Here is a 24,971-nt window from a genome sequence, read left to right on the forward strand (position 1 = left end):
ACACCACCGACTTCACTTTCTAGTTGGAAAGTTGTGAGCCTGCCCGCCCCCGGCGCGGGAGCCCCGGGAGCAGAAGGGAGGGAAGGGGGGGGGGGCGGGGAGGAGTGGGGGCCAGCCCAGTCTGGCTCTCCCCCGCCCGCTTCCTGCCCGGCCTCCTCCGATTGGCTCCCGGGAGTCCCCAGGAATGTGCGCGACCCTTTAAAGGAGCTGCTCTCAGCCACTTCTTCAGCCACTGCACCCGACCGGGGGAGCTAAGTAGCAGAAAGGGTCTCTGCCAAGCTCTCCCTTGTCCCGACCCCTCATCTTCGCAGCCGGTCTCCTGGCGACCCTCAGCCCCTCTGACTCCCGGCGCTTTCTTTGGACTGCCCGAGGATCTCCTCCAGCACGTACCTGTTCTTACTTCCCAGGACTTAGGCGCACCAACTGCGCTGGCAAGATAACCCGAGGGACTGTGCGCCTCATCCTTGGAGCGGAGGAGCCTCTAACCCACATAGGTAAGATCCCAGCCGCCTCCTTCCACCGTTATTGGGACCACGGGCACCCAGTTCTGTTTCTCTTTTCAAGATTTCTCACCAAACTTTATCATTTCATCAGTACTTTTGATGTACCGGTGCACTCCCACCACTTTGGAAAAAGGAAAAAAAAAACCTTTGAGAACTCTTCTCATTCTTCAGGAACTGCCCCCAAGATCTTTCAGTTCATTCCCCTTATCCCATCCCACACACCTCTGAGAAAGGTAACCTCAGGAGACAGTGGAACTCAGAATCTCAACTTCATAAGGAAGTCTCAATTTGCACTGACCTTCAAAACATACTCTAAAGTGGGGTCTCTTCAGTGGTTTGACAATCATGCAAGAAAAAGTTACGACTTCCCTCTCAAAGTGGTCTCCCTCTCTGTGTCTCCCTCTCTTAAGAATCCATCAACCCCAAGTTTTTCCAGAAATAGTTCCCAGGGTTTAAGTGTTTCCACTTTTCTTCTGAATTAAACTGCCGAGGGCTTCTCCTTCAACTAAACTCTGGGAGCCCAGGGAAATCTGTATATCCCACAACCACAGCCCCACACCAAAGACCTTAGCTATTTCCCCTTCTCTTTTATCCCTTTCCTCTGGAAAGTCTTCAGCTTCGCTGTCCGACACTGACTTTCTCTCTCTCTCTCTCTCTCTCTCTCTCTCTCTCTCTCTCTCTCTCTCTCTCTCTCCCAGGCTTTGGATACTAGCCACAACAGCTCCATCATGGGGCTGGCCTGGGGGCTCGTCCTCTTACTGATGCTGGAAGTATGTGACACCAACAGAATCTCAGGTGAGCTTGTGCCACAGCAGGCAGCGGGGAGGGGAAGATGGAGAAACTGGGAGGGGTCAAATTCTGGAGGGCTCCTAGGTACTCTAGGTCTGCCTGGAAAAAAAAAAAAAAGATTGAAAAAAGAAAATGCAGGTGTTGGGAGGGAGGGAAGAAAGAGAACTCTGAATACTGAATATCCAGATTAAACACAGCCAACCAGCAGAGGTCTACTCAACCCTTCTCAAGACTAAGTGTTCAAGTTTTCTCTCGAGTGGAAGCCCTGGTGTTCTGAGATGCTTTCGTACTCTCCTGACAAGATTTCATCCGGTGTCTTTTACTGTTTAATTCACTAAGGCTACTCCTTAAGCAGAGCACCTATTAGCTTGGCATTCTTAAATCTATCACACCCTACTTACCACTCACTGCGTACTTTGCTCCTATCCCATAGAGTCTGGGAGTGACAACAGTGTGTTTGACCTCTTTGATCTCCCTGGTCCTGCCAACAAGGGCTCTGGGCGCCGGCTGGTGAAAGGTCCTGATCCCTCTAGCCCTGCTTACCGAATCGAGGATGCCAATCGGATCCCCCCCATGCCTGACGACAAGTTCCAAGACCTGGTGGATGCAATCCGAGCAGAAAGGGGCTTTATCTTCCTGGCCTCCCTGAGGCAGATGAAAAAGACTCGGGGCACCCTGCTAACTGTGGAGTATAAGGATCACTCTGGCCATATCTTCAGTCTAGTTTCCAATGGCAAAGCAGGCACTCTGGACCTGAGCTTGTCGGTGCAGGGGAAGCAACAAGTAATATCAGTGGAAGAAGCTCTCTTGGCCACGGGCCAATGGAAGAGTATCATCCTGTTTGTTCAAGAGGACCGGGCTCAGTTGTATGTAGGCTGTGAAAAGATGGAGAATGCTGAATTGGATGCCCCCATCGAAAGTATCTTCACCAGGGACCTGGCTGGCAGTGCCAGACTCCGTGTAGCTAAGGGAGATGTCAATGATAACTTTCAGGTGAGAATTTTTCCCCCTGATTCAAAGAGAATCTCTGAATAGTGTCAGCTAACTGTAAAATAAGTGGGTGAAGGAGACATTATGTTGCCAAATTGCCAGCTAGGAAATGATTTTGTTAAATGGTATTCTTATGCAGTTATCTATTTTGTGTGCTCAGTCACTTGAATCTCTTTGTGTTTCTCCCCATTGACATCAAAAGAGGCCTCTTACAAGTAAATCTGACACATTTTTAAGTGGGACATTTGTAACAACAGATTGGCCCCCTTCCCCCCTCTAATAAAGCAATCCTCAAGTTCAGATACAATGTTGAGTTAAGAGGAGTGGTTTTATGTGACTCCTTCTTCCCTCTTAAATTCTAAGCAGATTTGGCTCCACTGCTCTAATGCTTAACCTTTTGGAAAACACCTTGGCCTGTACCAGTACCTGCCTTGCTTCATAACAAATATGAACTATCAGTGTATAATTCCTGAATGCTTAAATGGTCTCAATTCTTTGAAAGAGCCTAAAGACTTGGCAGCTGTTGAAATGTTGGCAGAGGACACTGTTGAGATGTTGGATTTATTTTGACAATTTATCCAGCATTTTAATGTTGAAAATAACTATTTTGTTGATAAGATGATTTAATTTGCAACAGTTTTTTTATGAATTTTATGGATTTGCTTGCATTGTGTAATTATCATTCTGTCTCTGCCACCAGGGGGTGCTGCAAAATGTGAGGTTTGTCTTCGGAACTACACCAGATGACATCCTAAGGAACAAAGGCTGTTCAAGTTGTAAGTTTACTCATTTTTGCACTGGGCCTGGGGGAGGAGGGGGGGTGTTAGGAAGGGAAGAGACCAAAAATATTAAAAATAAAAAACAACAAAAATCAATTAAAACAGGTAAGACATGTTTGGAATGGGTGCTGTACATAAGCAGCCCATGCCACATTTCTCTAACATTCACCCTCACAAGATGGCATTTTGATAAGTTGGACCTCTAGGGTCTGACATGCAGGGTCATTTGAGGATGCCGTATAATCTCTTCTCTTTTGTTTATTTCTTCGTAGCCACCAATCAAATTATCACACTGGACAACCCCGTAAATGGTTCCAGCCCTGCCATTCGAACTAATTACATTGGCCACAAGACCAAGGACTTGCAGGCAATCTGTGGCTTCTCCTGTGATGAGTTGGCCAGCATGTTCCTGGAGCTTAAGGGACTCCGAACCATAGTGACCACATTGCAAGACAGTGTCCGCAAGGTGGTAAGTGACAGCAATCATTCTGAAGGAGCCATTTCCATGAACCCCATCCCTATTGAATGGAACTAAAATGCCAAAAGTATAGCTAGATAATAATAATGTCTGTTCATTTTTCAATCCCTCTTAGACTGAAGAAAATGAACTACTGGCAAAGGTAGTGAAGAAGGCTTGGTACCCTGGATGCAGTTACAATGGAATGAAATATAATAATAATGATATGTGGACCATTGATAGTTGCACTGAATGCCATTGCCAGGTACAGATATTTTCATGATTTCTAAATAATTAGTATTTTATTTATCCTTGTGGAAGTATCCTTACAGGTTCTTTCCTAATTTTCAGTAGCCTGATTCTCAAAGTGGCTTGAAATTTTAATTATGGCATCCATGCACATTTTCTTTAAACACTGAAAAACTTCTCTTAATTATACTTTAGGCTGAGGATTTGAGAGTACAAATCTACTGAGACAGCTGGATAGTTTGGCCTCTTTAGTTTAGAAATCAAAGGCTAAGTGTTGAATGTCAAGTAAATGGAACCCTGTTAGAACATTCCTCTCTCTCTTTTTTTTAAAAGTCCTGATTTGTATTCAGGTATGACACTGTGGTTCTTTTAATAGAGCCCTGATTGTTGCTCAAATCACTCAGTTGGCATTCTATCAGGGTAGAGCTGTTTACCTGACTAGTTGAAATACACTTCCCAGAGTATGGGTTTCACCCTCACTTTCAAGTATATGATGAGTGAATGTTTGGGGTTTTCTGGCTCTGGGATCAAAGTTTCTTCTAAAGTATGACTGTGGATCCCTGAATTTGGGACTCAAGTCCATTGAATTCCCATTCTCTTCCTGTGTAATCAATTCTGAGTCAGATCAACAGATGACCAAAAAAAAAGGTACTTATCAATCCTTTATTTTCTTAAAAAGTTTCCACTGAGCTCTGTTTGCAACATAACAGTAGAATATGACTCATGGTATTTGGTGGTTCCCCTTGGATAACTTCTGTATGCCATAATACTTCCACCCTTGGCCAACAGGCAATTAAGAGCAAACTCTAGAGAGCTGAGTGATAACTTATTGGGACTGCCCTTGCTATTGTGACAGCTGCTAATCTAGCAAGGAGCCAACTTCTCTATGGGACATAGTCCATTTAAAAGTTTACAGTCCTAACCAAATTCAACTCAGAACTGGAAATATCAGAGCATGCGGATTTCTGGTTGCAATATGTTTAGTAATCCTTTGCTCCCTTTCTCTCTCTGCAGAACTCAGTGACCACATGCAAAAAAGTGTCCTGTCCCCTTATTCCCTGTTCCAATGCTACAATTCCTGATGGAGAATGCTGCCCACGATGTTGGCGTGAGTTCTTCAAATGGCATAACTCTTCTGTTAGTGAGTAGGGCCAGCCATACACACTTATTAGACATCAGACTGTGCATAAGGCAGTGCAGCCCCCTTTTCAATCATATATAGGCCCCATGTTTCTCTGTCCAGGGTTCCATTTCATGAAGCAATAGCTGATTAGCTGACAACTTGCTTTCATTGCCATGCAAGACATTTGGTCACAGCTATGTCTGAAATTTGTGCTGTAAATATTGCCCAGATGGGGATGAATAAGAGAGCATTATCAACTGTAATCAGTCTCTTCTGAGATAGTTTGCCCTCAGTATTGGGGAGACATGCCCACTAAAGAAAATGATGGGTTTGTGGTGATGGTACTAGAATTGAAACTACTTGCAGTCGAGTAATTTAATTACAATTTTGTATAATATTTTTAGCTCTAAAAGCACTTTGTGTTTATACAAATTTTTATGTAGTACACTATGGTGTGCTTACAAACTCTGAAGATGATCTTATTAACTCCATTTTATGAGCAAATAGGGTCAATGAGTTTAAGTGACTTGCTTAGAAGTCACAAAGCTAATAAGTACTTGCAACAAGATTCAAACTCAAGTCTTCCTGACTTCAGGGCCAGCACCCTATTATGCCACCTAGCTTCCTGATATTAGCCATCACAGCTGGGAAATTCTTAGAACAGTAGAGGTGGAAAATCTGTCTGAACAAATAAATAGCATCTAGGGATTCATGTCACTTAAAAAAGCAAGTTGAAACTCCTGTTCCTGACACTTGCTGCCAGTACAAATGAATCACTTTTCAAGGCCAACATTGAATGGAATCAATAAAAATCATTTCAATGATTCATCACTTTTCTTTTTGCATTTGGCCCAAGAAGAGGAAAACAAATAGAAAACAATTATTCTTGTCTTATTTAATATGAAACTATTATTCTAACACAAAATAATTCCTGGTACCAACTCTGAATGATCAGTCCCATATTAGGAGATTCTTTTTAGCAATCGTGATTATTTGTATATCAAGGTAGTCTTTCCTTTCATTTTGTCACTGCTTATATTAGCTTAAAGGGAGCAGAGTGAATCAGTGACTCAGCACCAAACCTGAATTAAGGATTGCCAGGAGTAATTTCCAACTGATAAGACATAAAAATGAAAACAAGTTCTAAAGCTCGTGACAGTTAAAGAGTTGATTGTAGTCATGGTGCACAGATGGAAAACAAACATTTTCCTCTTGTGAAAGCCTGTGGAGGGAGAACCCACGAAGTTGGGGGGGGGGGGGGGAAGGGGAGGATCAACACACTGATTAACCTCATGACCTAGTTGGAATTAGAGCCAATAGAAGCCAAGTTACTTTCAAAATGATCTGTGGGATACACTGCCTGTGACTCCTCTAAATACAAGAAGTGACTCAGACTAGCTGCCCTCTGATTCTTGGGACCCAAGGGACTAGAAGTTCTCATCCAAACAACTTCAACTGTTGAAATTAAACTCAGTTAAAAAGTTAAGGGGAGAAAGGTGGTGGCAGTGAATCTGAAAACAGAGAGACGGGGGAATGCTTGGGAAATATCCATGAAGGGGAACCTCTAAAGGATCCCAGTAGTGGCCTAACATACTCTCTTAACTGTTAACCAAGGAAATAAAGTTCAGCTACTCTCTTTAGGGATGGAGGAAAAGTCTAGGCATTGGAGTCAAAACAGGAATGGCTTTATTTTATATTCATGTACTCAATGGCTTTCTATTCTCCTTACAGCCAGCGATTCTGCAGATGATGGTTGGTCTCCATGGTCTGAGTGGACATCCTGTTCAGTAACCTGTGGAAATGGAATTCAGCAGAGGGGCCGTTCTTGTGATAGCCTCAACAACCGATGTGAAGGCTCCTCAGTACAGACACGTACTTGCCATATTCAAGAGTGCGACAAGAGATGTAAGCATCTTCTTGGTTTGAGAGTGTGGTGAATTGACCTTTATCACTAAGTAGTGTTTACTATGCACAATATACTAATTTTATAATATCCTCAAAAAAGACATGTGTCTCCTCTTGTCTTCTGGGATAATACAATGTAAAATAGCATTTGTCCTTAAGTCCATTTAGTATAGTGGATAGAATATTGAATTTGGAATCAGAAAGACCTAAATTCTAATCCTGCCTCATAGATTTATCTAAAACTATGCAATGTGGGAAGGTCAGTTTATCCCTATCCATACCAGTTTCCTAATTTGTAAAGTGGGCATATTAGCATCCACTTTACAAGTTTGTTATGAGGATCATATGAAATAACATGTAAAGAAAACTTTGAAAATCCTATATTGGAATATAAATGCTAGTCATTATTACTGTTATCATCCTGTTATTATTATTGTTATCATCATCATCATAATCGGTAGCCATGGTTGATTTCAGTGTCAAACATAAAATTGCTATTGTATTCTAGGGAGGTTACTGGTGACACTAGGAAAGGGATCTGAGTCTTTGTCATTCTACAAGGGTTCCAAATTGATACTGTCAGTAACAAGCAACAATTTACTTTAGTCAAACAGGATGGAGGATGGAGCCACTGGTCTCCATGGTCATCTTGCTCTGTGACCTGTGGTAGTGGTGAGATCACCAGGATTCGACTCTGCAACTCTCCTAGCCCCCAGATGAATGGAAAGCCATGTGAAGGAGAAGCAAGAGAAACCAAGGCCTGTCAGAAAGATGCCTGCCCAAGTAAGTGTAGACTTTAATGAAAAGTAGAGCCCTGGACCAACAGCTGTGACCTAAATAGATTCTGGCATGTCATGTTGACCATTAAGTGGATGACTGATCAAAAGATACAGCCTTTAAAAAATAGAAACAAAAGCCTAAATATTTAGTCTCTTACTTTTAACTTCAGCAACAATAAAATTATTTAAAATTTTGTTCCATATCAGACATACCCATTATGTGTTTAAGACTAGCAAAAATTATAACCTAAAACATTATTCCAAGATTTCAAAGGAATTCACCACAGATTAACTGTGGCTTCTTTTCCTGCAGTCAATGGAGGCTGGGGACCTTGGTCACCATGGGATATTTGCTCTGTCACCTGTGGAGGAGGCCTGCAGAAACGTAGCCGACTCTGTAATAATCCTAAACCCCAGTTTGGAGGGAAGGATTGTGTGGGTGATGCTACTGGAAGCCAAGTCTGTAACAAACAGGACTGTCCCATTGGTAAGTGAATCATTGATCACCCTTTTATTGTAAGTCACTAGACAGCCACACAGAATGGGTTTCCATTTAATTACACCCCCCCCCATCAGTAAATGAAGTAGTTAAAATCTTCTTATTCACAGGGGTCTTCATTCAGGGTTCTGAAATGTAATTAGACAACATAATCTCTGAACATCATCAGTGGGCAGAGAGGCAAAAATATCTTCCTCCATAAATTTTTTTGGCATGCTTTTCCGGCAGCTACAGTAGCTTAGCTCTAAATCTTAACTGGCTTTTTTCATCTTGGCTCAGATGGATGCCTGTCAAATCCTTGCTTTGCCGGTGCCAAGTGTACCAGTTACCCTGATGGCTCTTGGACATGTGGTGCCTGTCCCCCTGGCTACACTGGAAATGGAATCCAATGCAAAGATGTTGATGAGGTAAACAATAGTTCTCAGCAACAACTATGTCTGGATTTTATCCTTCAAATAAGCAATACATTTGCTCATGATTGCCTGTTAAAGATATAGACATCTCAACATCAGAAAAACCCTTTGTTTTTCCTTCTTTCTGCAGTGCCAAGAGGTCCCTGATGCCTGCTTCAACCATAATGGAGTGCATAGGTGTGAGAACACTGATCCAGGTTATAACTGCCTACCCTGTCCACCACGTTTCACAGGATCTCAGCCTTTTGGACGGGGTGTTGAGCATGCCACTGCTAACAAACAGGTACAGTAGCATATATATGCCTGGCATAGGGTAAGAAGTTCACAGGACACTAGATTTAGAACTAGAAAGAGGTCATCTAGTTCAGTCTCCTGACTGGACCTCTCTAGGCCCAAGGTCAAGTGATTTTTGCCCCAGTGCAGTCACAAAGATAGCACATGATAGGTCCTCCAAGTCCCAATCCAGGAATCTTCCCAGGATACTATGCTACCTTTTGTGTTCCTTGCTGAAGCAAGTAAAAGAAAAAAGTTTTATAATATCAAGCCCAAAGGGAAAAAAATACCTTGCACATTGGTCTCATTAGCCATATAAACTTACTCTGGAGAGGCAGTGGTAAATCCTATTAGGGATCTGATAGAAAGGAGTATTGAAGAACAAAAGGAAAATACTTCACAGTATCTGAAAGTAATTTAAATGAAAGAATTCACAAGTAAGATTTAGATTGATAAATTCTTGATCCTTCTAGCTTCAAAAAAATGGTCATTTTTAGAAAATAATTTAAGATTCTCTTGGCAGTAGGAATTTGAGTGAGAAGGCAACCAGAATGATTTCACATGAAGAGTCTCCTTTACTAACTTTAGGATTAGAAAAAAAATCTTAATCCTTGTCTGCTTTGGGAGGGATCTGGGAAGCTCTCTCAAAGTAGCTTTAATTGTGTGATGCTTTGTGTTTTCAGGTGTGCAAGCCACGTAATCCCTGCACAGATGGTACTCATGACTGCAATAAGAATGCCAAATGCAATTACTTGGGACATTACAGCGACCCCATGTTCCGCTGTGAGTGCAAGCCAGGCTATGCTGGTAATGGCATCATCTGTGGGGAAGACACTGATTTAGATGGCTGGCCCAATGAGGACCTTGTCTGTGTCGCCAATGCAACTTATCACTGCAAAAAGGTAAGTTGGGTCTTTTGTCATTCTCTTTTGCAAAGAATTTGATGTGGTAGTTTTTTTTAAGTGTGATAAGGAGCTATGTCAACTTTGAAAATGAGAATTGTATAAGATCTAAGGAATTTAAAAATCACTTTAAAAAGTATTGACAAAACTCATTGGAAGTCATCCCTTTGAGGGTTACATACTTAGTTCATTGTTGCCAGAAGTGGTACAAGGCAATACCAACTGGAGAGGCTGACTCATACAACATGCAAAAACTATTGAACCTTGAGCAGTAGTACAAGTACCTTCTGTACATCCTCAAGAATAAGCTTGCCTGGATGCACAGGTAGCATCTCTGGTGTGTTCTTTTTAACCTATTTGGCTACTTAAGTCACAATGTTTAAAGGTGAATGGAATGGAAATTTGGGTTTTAATAAGAATGTTCTTTCTCTTCCATTAGGATAATTGCCCTAATCTTCCTAATTCTGGCCAGGAAGACTATGATAAAGATGGAATTGGTGATGCATGTGATAATGATGATGACAATGATAAGATTCCAGATGACAGGGTAAAGGACTAAGCATGTTTTCCATTTCTCTTTTTATCCTTTCTATTTACCAGCTGATTATTAGTCCAGAGTTCCTTAAAACTAAAGACAAAGGCAGTTATCAGAAAGTATACCATTAGTTTATTTCATAGCTGAAAAATATTTAGGGAAGGAGATTTAAAGAATTTGAAAGCCAGATGAACTTTTAAAACTTTTTTTTAAAATGCAAATCATTTTCTCCTGAGCATTTCCAGATGCTATACACTCTGGGTCAGAGTTGATTAAAAGTCATTCTCACATTTTTATAAGCTTTCTTCCATATGGTCACTATAAATGCCATTCCAAATGGAAATTCATTTTCATACATAATTCGTGACTTATTTTTGTGCTGTGAATTTTTTTTTATTCTAAGTATTTAGTCAGCCCCTAGCACAGGGCCTAATATAGATAGCAAGGAATTAATAATGCTTGTTACCTAGAGTACCCATTAAGTAACCATGATACAAATTGTATACAATTGTATTTTGAAGTATATTAACAGTTACATATAATTGGAGAGTTCAGAACAGCTAACATTTCTGACTCTCTCTCTCTCTCTCTCTCTTTCTCTCTCTCTTGTTTAGGACAACTGTCCATTCCATTATAACCCAGCCCAGTATGACTATGATAGAGATGATGTTGGTGACCGCTGTGACAACTGTCCCTATAATCACAATCCAGATCAAGCAGACACTGATAGCAATGGAGAAGGAGATGCTTGTGCTGCAGACATTGATGGAGATGGTAAGGACTCCTGCTTGATAAGCCCTGAAATGTATTGATCTTTGATTATCATCAGTCTTGACTAGTAATATTCAGTTGGAATTGAAGGTCTTAGGAATTGAAGTCTGTTTAAGGTAATCTTACCTTACACCTTTCTGCAGGTATTCTTAATGAGAGAGACAACTGTCAATATGTATATAACGTTGACCAAAGGGATACTGATATGGATGGTGTTGGTGACCAATGTGACAACTGTCCACTCGAACATAATCCAGATCAGGTACGTGTCTTTTAAAATGTATCTTCCAATGACCACTTGCTAAGCCTTGAACCATACCATGAGTGCACCTTACTAGTTTCTACATCCTCTTAATCATAATTCATTGTGGATTGCAAATCTTTGATAAACATATTACTGAAGATCTGGGTTCATACAGATCTCTCCAGGCCATCTGATGTAGGAGACGTGTATTTAATCTTATTTATACAACATTACTTAATTTATTTTCTGGGACCTAACAATACTGGCATATTTGATCTCCTGTTCATTTTTTAACATAAAAAATACAAATATTTCATTTTTTGATGAAGAAGGAAATTTGTGACATTAGTAGCTCTAGAACAATGTACTATTAAATATGTATGGAAATAAAATTATCAAGGAAAGTTATGCCCTGATTTGGGTCTAGAATTTAGTCTTAAAAACAAAGTGAAAACAGTAATCAGTATTGGAAAAGTAAATTGTTCACTTTAACCATTAATTTGATGTTAAAACAATCAGGAACAAGTCTTAAAATAAGGTTTAAAATTTAGAACATTTCATTTTTTTGGTTATAATCATACATTGATTTTCCTCAAGGATGAATTTAAAAGGTAAAAAATGATATATGGATTTCAAAGGATTATTATTTTTCTCTTACTAGAAATGGAGAAAACAGCTTCAACAAAAATAGGAAGGTTTAATTTTTGCTAGATTAAAATGAAGCAAAGTTCTATTCCACCTACTAAATATGGATTACTTTAACTCTACAGCAAATAAAGCTTTGTACAATCCTTTAAAAGGAGGATTAATAGCTTCAGTGATATAAGTAGAATATCTGAATGGTCCTAAAGAAACTTTGAAATTAAAAGATATTGAGTATTATATACTTTTAAATACTTGTTTAAGGCTTATTAGTTGAGATTCTTCTTTCCCAAAAAAAGTAACAAAACTTTACAAAAGTTTATAAAACTTGCTAAATATTATCTTAAGAATCAAGAAACTCATCAATAGTCTAATTTATCCTAGAAAATCTCTTCAACGTGAGACATGGCAGACATGTATAAAAACATCTTCAAAAACCTTTTAAGTCAAAGAAATATATAATTTAGAATATGGTAAACATATCTTTCTCACTAGCAAATGTCAGTCAGAGCTAAGTTCAAATGATCAAATTGCCATAAATAAAAAGGACAAAACAAGCAATTAACCCTCATCCAACATCTTCTCTGGAGTGCTGACCCAGAAAACATTAAGAACACTGCTAGCAAAGGAATTCTACCCACTCCTTTGCTTTGTTATTTTTTTTTTTACTTATTCATCATTGGTATATTCATAGATGCTTGAGGTTCACTCACTATTTGTCAAAGCTACATGTCAAAAGTTCTGATTTCCTTTTGTCATTCTTGGTATAAATGCCCTTAGGACCTAATTCCTTTGGGTCTATTTACAGTGCTCTGGAGTTCTAATTAATACCAGAGCCTATTACCATAATTGCATTTACATGTGTTTTCTGTACTTTAAGAAGATAGAATGGAGGATGTCACAACAATTTATTGTCTATCACACATCAGTAAATACATCAAGATTAAGCTCAAAGGATCCAGACAAGATTTAGTCTCAGGACTCCGACTTTTGAAAATGTAAATAAAAGTTACAGATATGTTTAGAACCCCTAAAATTTAAGTAATTGCATATATTCTTGTTCATTTGGATCTAAATTACTTTTTTTTAAACTAAATTACTTTTTTTTAAACATTCCTAGAGTCTAAAATCTTCATGTCAGTAAGATGTAGGTTCAAGAAAAATTATTTTGAAAGTAAAAAGCTTTAGCATAAGTGAATTTTCTGTGTTGAAGATAGAAAAAGACTAAATATTTTATTCTCTTTTGGAGGAATCTCAACAGCATTTAAAACACTGGAATTCTCACCTTTGTGTTAAATGAATCATTGACAACAGATTGCAGATTCTTTGAAGGCAGGAAACATTTCAATATGTAACATAATATTTTGTCAATATATTTGGCAAGCATGTCTAAAGAATGAGTGAAGGGTCATTGATTGTTCCATTTTTCTCCTTTCCTTTTCCAGTTGGACTCTGACTCTGACCGTATTGGTGATACATGTGACAACAACCAGGATATTGATGAAGATGGCCACCAGAACAATCTGGACAACTGCCCCTATGTGCCCAATGCCAATCAAGCTGATCATGATAAAGATGGCAAAGGGGATGCTTGTGACCATGATGATGACAATGATGGTATTCCTGATGACAAAGACAACTGCAGACTAGTGCCCAATCCTGATCAAAAAGATTCTGATGGTGAGCGGCCTAAAATACAGTTTCATAGGGGTACTTTCCTGACATGAGTATCCATGCTAAAGACAAACAAAAATACAACTGAAGTATATAACAGTAATCAAATAGGAAAAATACTATTATCCCATGAGGTGGGGACTTGTAATATTCCCTGACCCCAAGATTATAAAAGGGATTCCATTGTATCTGCCCTGGAAATATTTTGCCCTTTTAAAAAGTCTTCACATTGTATCTTTTTTAAAAAATAAATTCACATTGTAACTTAGGTGTGATATAATACTGGTAGATAAGTTTATTAGAAGGAGGACTAAGAAATTCTCACTTCTACTGAAAATTTGGGTGCAATATTGAACTTTTTTACCTCCTACTTAATTGTCCCAGGAAAAGAAATCTATTAAGATTTAAAAAGAAATTAAGGAGCAATAAAGTAAAGGAGAAGGGTTTTGATTTTTTTAGAGAGAGAGAGGTCATGCTAATGTTTCTGAATTATCAATGTGATCTTCTCTTTTTGATTTCAGGTGATGGACGGGGGGATGCCTGCAAAGATGACTTTGATCATGATAATGTGCCAGACATTGATGATATCTGCCCAGAAAACTATGATATTAGCGAGACTGATTTCAGACGATTCCAAATGATTCCTCTGGACCCTAAGGGAACATCACAGAATGATCCAAACTGGGTTGTGCGTCACCAGGGTAAAGAGCTGGTCCAGACTGTGAACTGTGATCCTGGTCTTGCTATAGGTGAGTATAATTTTCTCCAAACAAGGACCTGAAGTTGTAAAACCATTTAAAACCTGTTAATTGGATGTGATTCCTTAGATCTTAAGGGGGTTCTAGAAACATCGGAGAATTCTAATGGAGACCCAAATGAGGACTGACAGTCAACCTGAAATCTCTCTTCTTTCAGGCTTTGATGAATTTAATGCAGTAGACTTCAGTGGCACCTTCTTCATCAACACTGAAAGAGATGATGACTATGCGGGCTTTGTGTTTGGTTACCAGTCCAGCAGCCGCTTCTATGTTGTGATGTGGAAACAGCTCACCCAGTCCTACTGGGACAGCACTCCCACCATAGCTCAGGGCTATGCAGGTCTCTCTGTCAAAGTGGTTAACTCAACTACAGGACCAGGGGAACACCTGAGGAATGCTCTGTGGCACACAGGAAATACCCCTGGACAGGTAAGCTACAATGCTAGGTAATAGCATAAGGACACACATGGGGAAGATCAGAGGCAGGAGAGATTGTTCTTTTGTTTCTTTTCCTTTTCTTTTTGTGAGGCAATTGGGGTTAATTGACGTGCTCAGGGTAACACAGTTAATAAAAGTCAAGTATCTCAGGCCACATTTGAACTCAGGTCCTCCTGACTCCAGAGCTGGTGCTCTATTCATTCTATACTGTTCTATTTAACATGGAAGTTTTAGAATTCAACATGCCCAGAAACATCTCTAGCTGCTACTCACACTAACTTTGTACCTGGCTTTGAGTATGACATAGTATGTACAATAAGCGTTTTATATCTAGGAAGTTCCCCTTAAAGTACAAAAAAATGTTTTGGACCTCATAGAATAAGACTACTTCTATTCCTTCTCCAACCCCCCCCCCCACCAAACACAAGAGATATAGCACCTCTGTTCTTATGGCCAGATTTTAAGATATGCCTGCAGGAATGAAAAGTCTCTTTAAAACACTTATTTAGAACTACTCAGCTAATTTAAGGAATTCATTTCTTTTAGAATGTCTGACTAAACATTTCATTATATTTTCCTTCAGGTTCGAACACTGTGGCATGACCCTCGTCATATTGGCTGGAAGGACTTCACAGCCTACAGATGGCGTCTTAGCCACAGACCCAAAACTGGTTTCATCAGGTAATTGTACTGCTCAATTTGTCATGTATCAATATTATTCTGGTTTGAAGAGAGGAGGGTAAGATTTATTTTTCCATTTGAAATGATTTAGGTAACACGATTATTATTTTTTTAAGAGTGGTGATGTATGAAGGAAAGAAAATCATGGCTGACTCAGGACCTATCTATGACAAGACCTATGCTGGTGGGAGACTAGGATTATTTGTCTTCTCTCAAGAAATGGTGTTCTTCTCCGATCTTAAATATGAATGCAGAGGTAAGAATCAATTCAAATATAGTCAAATCTCACCAACTGAGACTAACTGGGGGAAGGACAATCTGAATCAATAAAAAAAAAATATAAACTATTTTTAAAAAGAAATAATAGGTTTCTTAGCTTAGTGGATAAAGAACTGACCTAGAAACACTGAACTGCAGGCTGGGTTCAATTCCCACAAATCCCATCTATGATATAGACTGGTACTTTATCACCTAAACTCTTTCTGTCATCATCCTAAGACTATGATGTTCACCCAAGAATTCCATAAACCAGTGACATCAAAAGCTTAATGCCTGCACTTATCCAATAAGAGTAATAATAGTTGTCTTAACTTCCAAGTAAATAAATTAATTTTAAATGAAGTGCCCCTGAAATTTCCCCTAAAGTTTTGACAGGCTTTAAAAAAATAACTACTGTTTGGTATTGACTCCAGTCACTTTCCAAAATATCCTAGATTTCCATAATGAGGGTATAGTTAACAGGGTTTTCTAACAATTTAAAATAATCTAAACCTCATCTTTCATGGCATCTTCCCATATATGAAAAGAAGGATAGATGGTCATTTGTGTTAATTAAATTAATCTTCAGACTTGCCAAAGACTTCTGTCTCTTCTCTTTTGCTCCATCAATATTTGCTAAGCACTTGAGCATTTTCCTAGAAATTCTTTCCATTTGTGCAAACTAACAGCTCAAGTCAATGAGAACAATCAGAATGTAAGATATTGACTTAGCTCACAAATGAGCTCAAAAGGATGATAATATTTAACAGAATATGAAAAGGCTATTTCTTAAGCTTAGCTGCTAAAGATTACATAGAATGCTACATAGCTCCTGTCGATAAACTCCAGCTGCTAAAATTTATGATATGGATCACTGTTTTGAGGCTCTGGATTCAAAATCTACTCTTAGGTTTCAAATCCTACTAAATCCTTAGTAGGAGTCAAATCCTAATCTTACTACTTTTGTGATGTTGAAACAAGTCACTCAACCTCTCTGGGACTTGGGGAGTTGGAGAAAATAGTTTCTAAGATTCTTTCCAGCTCTATGATCCCATTTGATCATAATCACTAGCATCTTGACAACTAATGAATTTAAACAAAAAAACATGAATAATCTTGAATTCTACTTATACTTTTTATCATAACTTGTTTGCTAGATTATTAACTGAGTGATGATGAAATTTAATGCCTATATGAGCTCAATGGAATTTAATGTTTCTTTCTACAGATTCCTAATCACCAACTGTTGCTCAATAGACTGAACTTTCAAAATGCTGTGTTGCACCTTCTCAAACAATGGACTTTAAGAACCCCTGGGATCATCCTTTTCCTCCCTCCTGTCTTCTGTTTAACTAAAGGTGGATTCTAAAATATGACTTGCTTCAAGAAAATGCAACTCTAAAAACAGACTTGGCACTTAGCCTTTATAGAATAAGAGGATATCTTTCAAGGCTACAAAGAATTACTTTTAGTCTACAGTTGACCAAGAAAAAGCATCTGCTTGCTTCAGTTGGAAAGATGTTGATTACAGGGTAATTATGCTGCCACAGCAATCAGCAGCCCCATGAAACAGCATTTTGTAATGAGGACATCTCTGGATGAGCTGTGAATTACATCAAAAGCATTTTCACACATGTGAGGACAGAATAACTGTGGGATTAAAAAAAAAGAAATTCCTAACTCACCCTCTTTTAAAAAATGAATGAGGTGGGATGGGATAACTTTTTTGGGGGGGAGAGGGAGGGAGATCAAGTAGATCCATGTAATATGTCTAGAGAAAACCCATGGAGGAACTGTTACACATTCAGTATACTGAATTTTTTTTTAAGGAGAATGAAAAAACTATTACTGGACTTCTGGATACTGTCCAACAGTATTAGTTAGTTAATCCTTTCCAAAAGACACTTAGATGGAAGGAGAGGGAGGGAAGAATTGGCACACTGGATTCTCAGCTCTCCCCACCACCATCACCTTTCGTGTACCAAATTGGCAGTCACAATTAACTCAGAAAAGGCAATGCTTCCCTGCCTTTGCTTGGTTAAATAAAGATGATCTGTTTTATTCCAGATGTAGCTTTTGCAGATGTAGCAAAAAAGTAGGAAGACCTACCATCTCAGTGAGCACACATGTTGTCCTTCAAGAAATAGGCAACTGTGCTTATATTTTATGGTTAGAAAGGCACAAAAATTATTAGCAACCTAAATAGACATTCCTTTATTCTTTTTTTTAATCAATGTCATGAACTTTTATAACTCTCTTTCTTGGACTGTAGATTTTTAAAAATCCTTTAAAATGTAACATATTTATTTTTTAACCTCTCCTCGATGACCTATGACTGAAGGACTATTCAAGATACAAGGAAGAAGCATAGAGACTGTCCATATAATCATTGTTACGAGTCTTCATGACTGTAAGATTGTAAATACAGATTATTTATTAACTCTGTTCTACCTTGAATTTAGGTTTAGTTTTGAAAGTGCTAGAATCAGATAGTTGAGATTTATCAAGTACAAAAGAGTAAATGTCCCCTAAGAATGTGGCTTAAGGAGAAGCAGTGAGTGGGGGTGGGGGGAGATATTCTTTTAAGTTAGTGAGTGTGAGTGATTGGTTTTTCTGGTCTTTTTGTTTTTGTTTTTGTCTTTGAACAGTTTGGTTGGCTGTAGATTAGTGGTTTGACTTTCAGATAACTAAGAATGCCAAGAGGCCTTTACATACTGTCTATCCCAATCTCTTGTGTCTCTTATCAGGGAGAGGGAAAACCATTTATACCTGTTACCTTTCATTTTTCCAAAAGAGAAAAAAAAATGACAAAGGTGAAACTTATGTACAAATATTACCTCATTTGTTGTGTGACTGAGATAAGAACCTTCGGATCAAGTGGAAAGAGTTTTAATGTCTAACAAACTTTTAAAGCTACTGTAGTACTAAAAACATTTAATGTTGTATATAGTATAAAAAAGAAACTTTGCAGAAAAATGTATTCCCTGTAAGAAAATGGCATCAAACTGTTAAATACAATTTCTAATGTTGTTTTGTTTTTCTGTCATCCTGTATACCATTACTTTATTTTTATAAATTATTTTTCTCATTGCCATTGGAATAGATATCTCATATTGTGTAGATATGCTATTTAAATAATTTATCAGGAAATGCTACCTGTAGAGTTAGTGTTTCTATTTTTATAAAATGTTTGCACACTGAATTGAAGAATTTTTTTTTGCTTTTTACTCCCTACCCCCAAATTTGTACTATTTGCATATATTCTTTTTCTAAGAATGTGTTTTTTTGTACACATTTTTATCCATTTTACAGTTTAACACAGTGTAAGTTGTACAGTTTCTTACATACAAGGAACAACAATAAATCAATATGGAAATTTATATTTACACTTATTGATTCTCATTTTATTTGTTCTCTATTGCCTTTATTTTATATATACTTTATATATTTAGTATATTCTGTACTTAATGACTGCTATGGAACTCACGTCATCTAATTCTAAAATATACTTATTCAATCTGCAACCTTAAGAATATTTCAATATTTCAAAAATATGACACCCAAGACATCAATATACAAATCTACTGTTGCAGAAAGAGATCAAGAGAGAAAAGGATAGATAATGAAAGGAAAAAAAAGCAAAAGGGAAGGAAGGAAGGAAGGAAGGAAGGAAGGAAGGAAGGAAGGAAGGAAGGAAGGAAGGAAGGAAGGAAGGAAGGAAGGACAAGAAAAAAATCAAGTCACAAAATTATCCAAATCAAAGAAATGCTTTGAGTCCATACAGAGGTTGAGTGCTGAGTAAAGAGTCTCAAAGCTTGTAAACAATTGAGTTAAGTAGAGTTTGAAAAGTCAAGTCAAAGAAAATAGAATACTCTTTTAAAACAAGGCTTCTCAACCTGGGTCCATGGGTAGATTTCAAGGGATCCAGTTTCTTGTATAGGAAAAAAAATACATCTGCATTTGCACTAATGTCTAATTGTTCAATTATTTCAAAACATTGTAAGGAGACTAGAAGCTTTACCAGACAGTGAAAAGGATCCAACACACAGACACAGACACACACACACACACACACACACACACACACACACAGTTCTCACTAAAAACTCCTGCTTTAGAAGGCAAGAACCAGATAGAGATAAGAAATCCAGAGCATGTAGAACATCAAGAGACAAACAAATAAGGCACCTAATGAATTACTCTGATCCAAATGCTAAGGGGTAACAAAAACAGGACCTTAAGTACACATATTTTAGCAGATCACATCTACTCACACAGAATATTGACTGCAATAGTTCAGTTTAATCTCAACAGGACAGAGCTGAAAAGGAGATAGCAAATGCAATAGTTATGGCATGCTTTCCAAGAATCTCAGTTGAGGAATTCTATAAGGAAAAGTCCCTTGAGCCCAATACACCATTCAGTCTAAACACAGTGGGAGATAGACTAGGTGCCAGTGGCTTCCTAGCAAAGCAGGTAAAGTCACTATGCTGTGACTTTCCAGGAAGCAAAAAGAGAACATAGAACTTGAGAAACGTTCTCTTTCTCTAATCATTCCTCATGTTCCTCTTTAAAATACTGCTAAATTTTGCTTTTGAGATCAGAAAGATTTCATGAAAATACAGACCTTGTTAAAAAATGGAAACAGGTGTTAGCTATTCTATATGACAAGTTTATTATATTTATTTCTGGAAGGGATATATTGGTGGGCAATAAACTCCAAGCTTCATAGGACTATAATAATAAGTGGTATCAACATTTTTTATGATCCAATGAAGAGTCATAGAAAAGCTCACCTTTACTACTACTTCTAATTTCATCACCAAGAATGATTCTCCTTTACACATCATTGCCAGGTCTCTTATTCTAGGGCAAACATTTGGGCCAAAGGAGAATCTTAACATAGGAAAAGAGCATCTTTCCTTTTTTCCCTGAGGTTGGATGACATTTTATTTTTTAAAAAAATAGTTTGCATTTAAGTGCAATACAAAATTACCTTCTCTGGACCTCTAAAGAATTATACTTGGCTCACAAATAAGGGGAATGATACTAGCATTTTTAATGGCACTGCAACATGATATCTTTAGTGCCATTATCTTAAATGAAAGGAATTCTCAGATAGGGTTGATCATCTTCCAAAGGATACCTTCTGGGCAACTCTAGTCTAAGAGACTTAACTTAAGATCACATAGCCAATATGTGTCAGAGGCAGGACCTTAGCCTGAAACTTTCTGGTTCTTAGACCCACTCTCTATCTGCTATGTTGTGTTACTTCTTCCTTCTCTTTGTGGGCAAAATCTCATTTGCAAGACTATATGTGTTTAAAGCTATACAGATGTTGTGGCTCCAGTCTGGAAATACTTCTATTTTCTTTTGGTTCTGAAATCATTACTGAAAATAGATCTCAATTATGGAAGTCTGGTAGAAAGAAACTTGGAGTAGAAGAAAGTAAAGAAAGAAAAATATTAATGAAGATTGAATGGATGGATGGACAGATGAATGAATGAAAAAGTATTTAATAAGTGCTTACTATGTACCAAGCACTGTATCCAATGCTGGTGATACATATTCAAAAGAGAAGAGAGCCCCTGCCCTCAAGGAGCTTACATTCTAACAGAAGAAAAAATAAATTACATAAAAAGTGGTGGCCAGGGAGAGGCATTTTGGACCAGAAAGTTTCAAAGATAATGAATGCTTTGAAAAAAAAAATAACGATTGTGTCATCTGTTAAGATAACACAAAACAGTGTACCATAATATGTTTCATTGAATTTCTTCTGAATTCATTGACAGTGATATCCCCTGGCACTGGTAAAAAGACTTCTTGCCATAAGTATAATTACATTGACATGGTAGAGCCTTTATATTAGTATGAGGTGTTTTCATTTTAAACCAGTGAACAGAAACCATGGAAGAAAAGTCTGTATGTGGAAATATGCCTGTCAACAAATTCTTTAAAAAACAGCTATGTGAATAATTCATTAAAATGGAGCCAAATAAAATTGACACAAGTAATCACTAATGTCATCCAATATCAGTTTGTGAACATTTGCCAGCATGAAATAATAATGTTTCATGGATATTACTCAGAATTTCATTAAAATGGCATAACAGATTGCTTATTTCCTGAATCAAAAACTGCATGAATCCCTATTTTAAAGTCAATTCTGTCTATGTTGTTTTGGCATAAGATATTTTATTGTGATTCAAGTTTCTGAATTGTCCCTGTAGACTTGGCCCCACTTCTCAAAGTTCCATCAGAGGAAAAAGAATGATAAATATTGTAAACTTTAGGAAAGACTGTGAATGAAGGTGGCAACAATCAAACTCCTATTAAATATAAATAACCCTGGTAAGAAGGTAGGACATGATAATCTGAAAAAAGGATTGCTCTGATGTAACTATGAAAACTTGCTTTAAAAAATGCATCATACATTTTCTCTTTTTTCCCCCATGTAAATATGATAGTATAGGGGCTGTTTCTTAGGGGGTGAAGGGAAAGCAGACCCCCAATAAGAATCAGCAAAATTTACAACTGCAATGAGGTTGAAATCTACTTGAAATGAAAAAATGCAAAATAATGGCCACATTTCCAGGAAAGGAAAAGTCACTGAAAAATTATGTCTGTTCCTTGATTTCAGTCCAGTGGCATATGTAAAACTGACAATTAGAAAAGGTATCTGTGAAAAAATTTCCATGAATGTCAAAAAGAGTGAATAAATCAGTTTCATACACAAAGATGAAATGACACAAAAACATTCATCACTTAGGAAGGGCTTCACTGAATTCAATGATTTAGCAATTCATATGTATGAAAAAAGAAAAAAGAATGCCTTTTAAGTAGATTTACCAAAGAACATCCAAGCTGCTTGTTTTCCTTAGGAGTCTCTGTCTTCTTCTTCTATCTTGTTTTCTATTGTTAATTCATCTGTATTAGAAGAAAAAATCAGAATTATTAGGCCATGGAAAATATATGCATGAGCATACAGAAGGGGAAAAAAGAAAGTTAATATGAAAAATCCCACAATTTTAGACTGAGGAGGAACCTTAGAAATCATGTAGTCTGATCCCTCTTTTTTTTTTTTTACAAATGGAGAAATTTTGGTCTAAAGATTGGAAAGGACTTAAAGTGATATAGTTTATAGAAGATGCCGAAGTCTAGACTTCCAACCTAGTGATTTTCCCACCACCTTTCTACAGAAGGAAGCAGATGGAAATAATTTCTAACAGAGTTATTTAAAAGTGAAACAGCCTGCCTTAGAAGGCAATAGGTTCCCCTCCACTAGGAGAGTCCTCCCTCTTTGAGCAAAGGATGAAAGACCACTTTGCAAATATGTTGTAGCAGAGATTCCTTTTCAAGTATGGGCTGTAAGAAATGGTCACTTCAAATTCTAAAATTCTATGACTCTAAAGATTTGTGAATTCACAAAATTAGCTCAATGATCCAGTAACATTTTCATTTAATATTTACTGAGGACTACAATGTACTAAGTGTTATAGAACTAACCAGAGCAAGCAAAAGGTCACCTGACTTTCAAGAGCTTCCATTTTAAGGAGCGGTTGACAAATATTTGTTGTTTAGTGGCTCCAAAGGAGTCTATAACTTAGGTTTCAGTGTGGGGATTGGAAGAGGAACAATCATGTAGATTCCCAGTGCTATGGGTGATAGAAAGGGAACCTGGGAAATTTTGGAACCTGGAATTAAGGCATTAAATTATTCTCCTAAAAGGAAAAGGCAGAAGTAGCAATTTGATTTTCATTTTCTTTATTCTATGTTGCTTCTGGAAAATGGAGTAGGAAGTATAAATTATATTAGAAGGCAGATAATAGAAATTCCCTTTGCATTTCTTTTGTAACTGTGACCTTAAGGAGTTTTCCTCCAATTCTTTTACAAAATAGGAAGGTTGCCCTGATTGAGTCAAAAAGAAGCAATATATGTGTGGCAAAACACACACATTTATCACAGCCCTGGGAATTTAAAATAGTCACATCATGGAAAGTTGAGGACAATGGAAATCAATTATCAGAAGTAGAGAAATATTTGCAAGGGCCTGAGAGGTCTTTTGTGGGGGGGGAGGAATTTTCTCTTCCCCCTCCCCTTAAACCATTTCACTTTGAAGGGGAACTATTTGATATTAGGAGCTGAATAAATGAAAAGGCATATATTAAGAACTTACTAAGGTACTGTACTAACCACTAGGGACACATGTGAGAAAGCAAGATAATCTCTGCCCTAACAATCTAAAGAGAAGAAAAGGACACATAAGGAAAGTGGTGGCCAAGGGAAGGGGTTGATTAGTTCTTTGATGTATGATTTAAAGGAGAACATTCTGAAAGGTTGCTTAGCAAAATGGAGTAAGGATGGTTTTCCAAGTCTAGTAAATAACAGAAAATTAAACTGTAGAATTAAATAAAGGAAGCTAACTAATGGAAAAACAGGCTAGATGTCAAATACAAGGTGAATACACAGAGGGAGAGGTAGAACCATTGAAGAGTTCTACAAGAAGTCATGATGTAAATAAGAAAGTGGAAGATTGTCTTTAGTGGGGGTCTCTTCTGGATAGAAGAGAATTAATCACAACTGAAAAGGAGAGGGCTAGTGAAGATGTTATTGAGGTCACAGCATGTCTGGAAAAGAAGATGAGCCATTTATGTAGCAAGAATGAAAATACAGAAGAGGCACGTCATTATCGCAGTAGGAAGACCTACAGAGCACTGGGTAGATCCTTATTGATTGATAAGAGATTTCAGGAAAATTATTTATAGGAAAATATTGATAAGGACTGCCCAGAATAAGAAGGCATAAGGGAGGGATTACAATCTTTGCAAATGAAAAGAGAGTAATAATGATGAAATCATGAATTTTTCACATCAAAGTACCTAATTTGTTTTATCATTAAAAATTATTAGTGACTTACAAATTGATGAATTGCTGTTGTTCAGTTGTTTCTAGTCATATTTAACTCTTTGTAACTGCACTTGGGGTTTTCTAGGCAGAGATGCTGGAGTGGTTTGCTATTTCTTCCTCCTGTTCTTTTAGAGAAGAGGAAACTGAAGCAGAGTTAAATGATTTGTCCAGGGTGCCACAACTACTAAGTGTCTGAGAACAAATTTGAACTTAGGAAGATTAGTTTACCTGATTCTAGGTCTGACACTTTACCTAATGCATGTCAAGCTGCCCACAAATTTATGGATACTTCCAAAATACACTTAAAGGTGTTCAATTGACACCATTAAACAAGGCTCTATGAGTTTGAATGCAAATTCTGTTGCTGACTCATGGTGTAACTTTGCAAAGGTCACATATAAC

At 37.7% G+C, this 24,971-nt stretch overlaps 2 protein-coding genes across 8 annotated transcripts in view; one reads left to right on the forward strand and one right to left on the reverse strand.

The window, feature by feature from the left end:
• The first annotated feature begins 208 nt into the window (after positions 1-208).
• On the forward strand, positions 209-19,050 carry THBS1 (thrombospondin 1). The gene is made up of 22 exons (XM_074235076.1): positions 209-494; positions 1,202-1,298; positions 1,726-2,285; positions 2,983-3,058; positions 3,334-3,530; positions 3,655-3,783; positions 4,782-4,875; positions 6,622-6,795; positions 7,402-7,578; positions 7,888-8,061; positions 8,353-8,480; positions 8,617-8,769; positions 9,443-9,661; positions 10,101-10,208; positions 10,811-10,970; positions 11,111-11,229; positions 13,299-13,533; positions 14,049-14,276; positions 14,443-14,714; positions 15,307-15,404; positions 15,521-15,660; positions 16,891-19,050. The coding sequence occupies exons 2-22, from the start codon at positions 1,232-1,234 to the stop codon at positions 16,896-16,898; spliced, it is 3,516 nt and encodes a 1,171-aa protein (XP_074091177.1). The 5' UTR covers positions 209-494; positions 1,202-1,231; the 3' UTR covers positions 16,899-19,050.
• Positions 18,645-24,971, reverse strand: part of FSIP1 (fibrous sheath interacting protein 1) — a 322,107-nt gene continuing 315,780 nt past the window's right edge. For 6 of the 7 annotated variants that reach the window (XM_074235081.1, XM_074235082.1, XM_074235083.1 and 3 more), the window contains one exon: positions 21,163-22,589. In XM_074235081.1, the coding sequence (XP_074091182.1) occupies positions 22,540-22,589 (50 nt within the window). In that variant the 3' untranslated portion in view covers positions 21,163-22,539. Of the gene's footprint in view, positions 19,984-21,162; positions 22,590-24,971 lie in introns of those variants that run through there. The other variant, XM_074235080.1, reaches the window with a different exon arrangement.

Source organism: Macrotis lagotis, chromosome 4, assembly GCF_037893015.1.
Source record: "Macrotis lagotis isolate mMagLag1 chromosome 4, bilby.v1.9.chrom.fasta, whole genome shotgun sequence".
Classification (NCBI taxonomy): domain Eukaryota; kingdom Metazoa; phylum Chordata; class Mammalia; order Peramelemorphia; family Peramelidae; genus Macrotis; species Macrotis lagotis.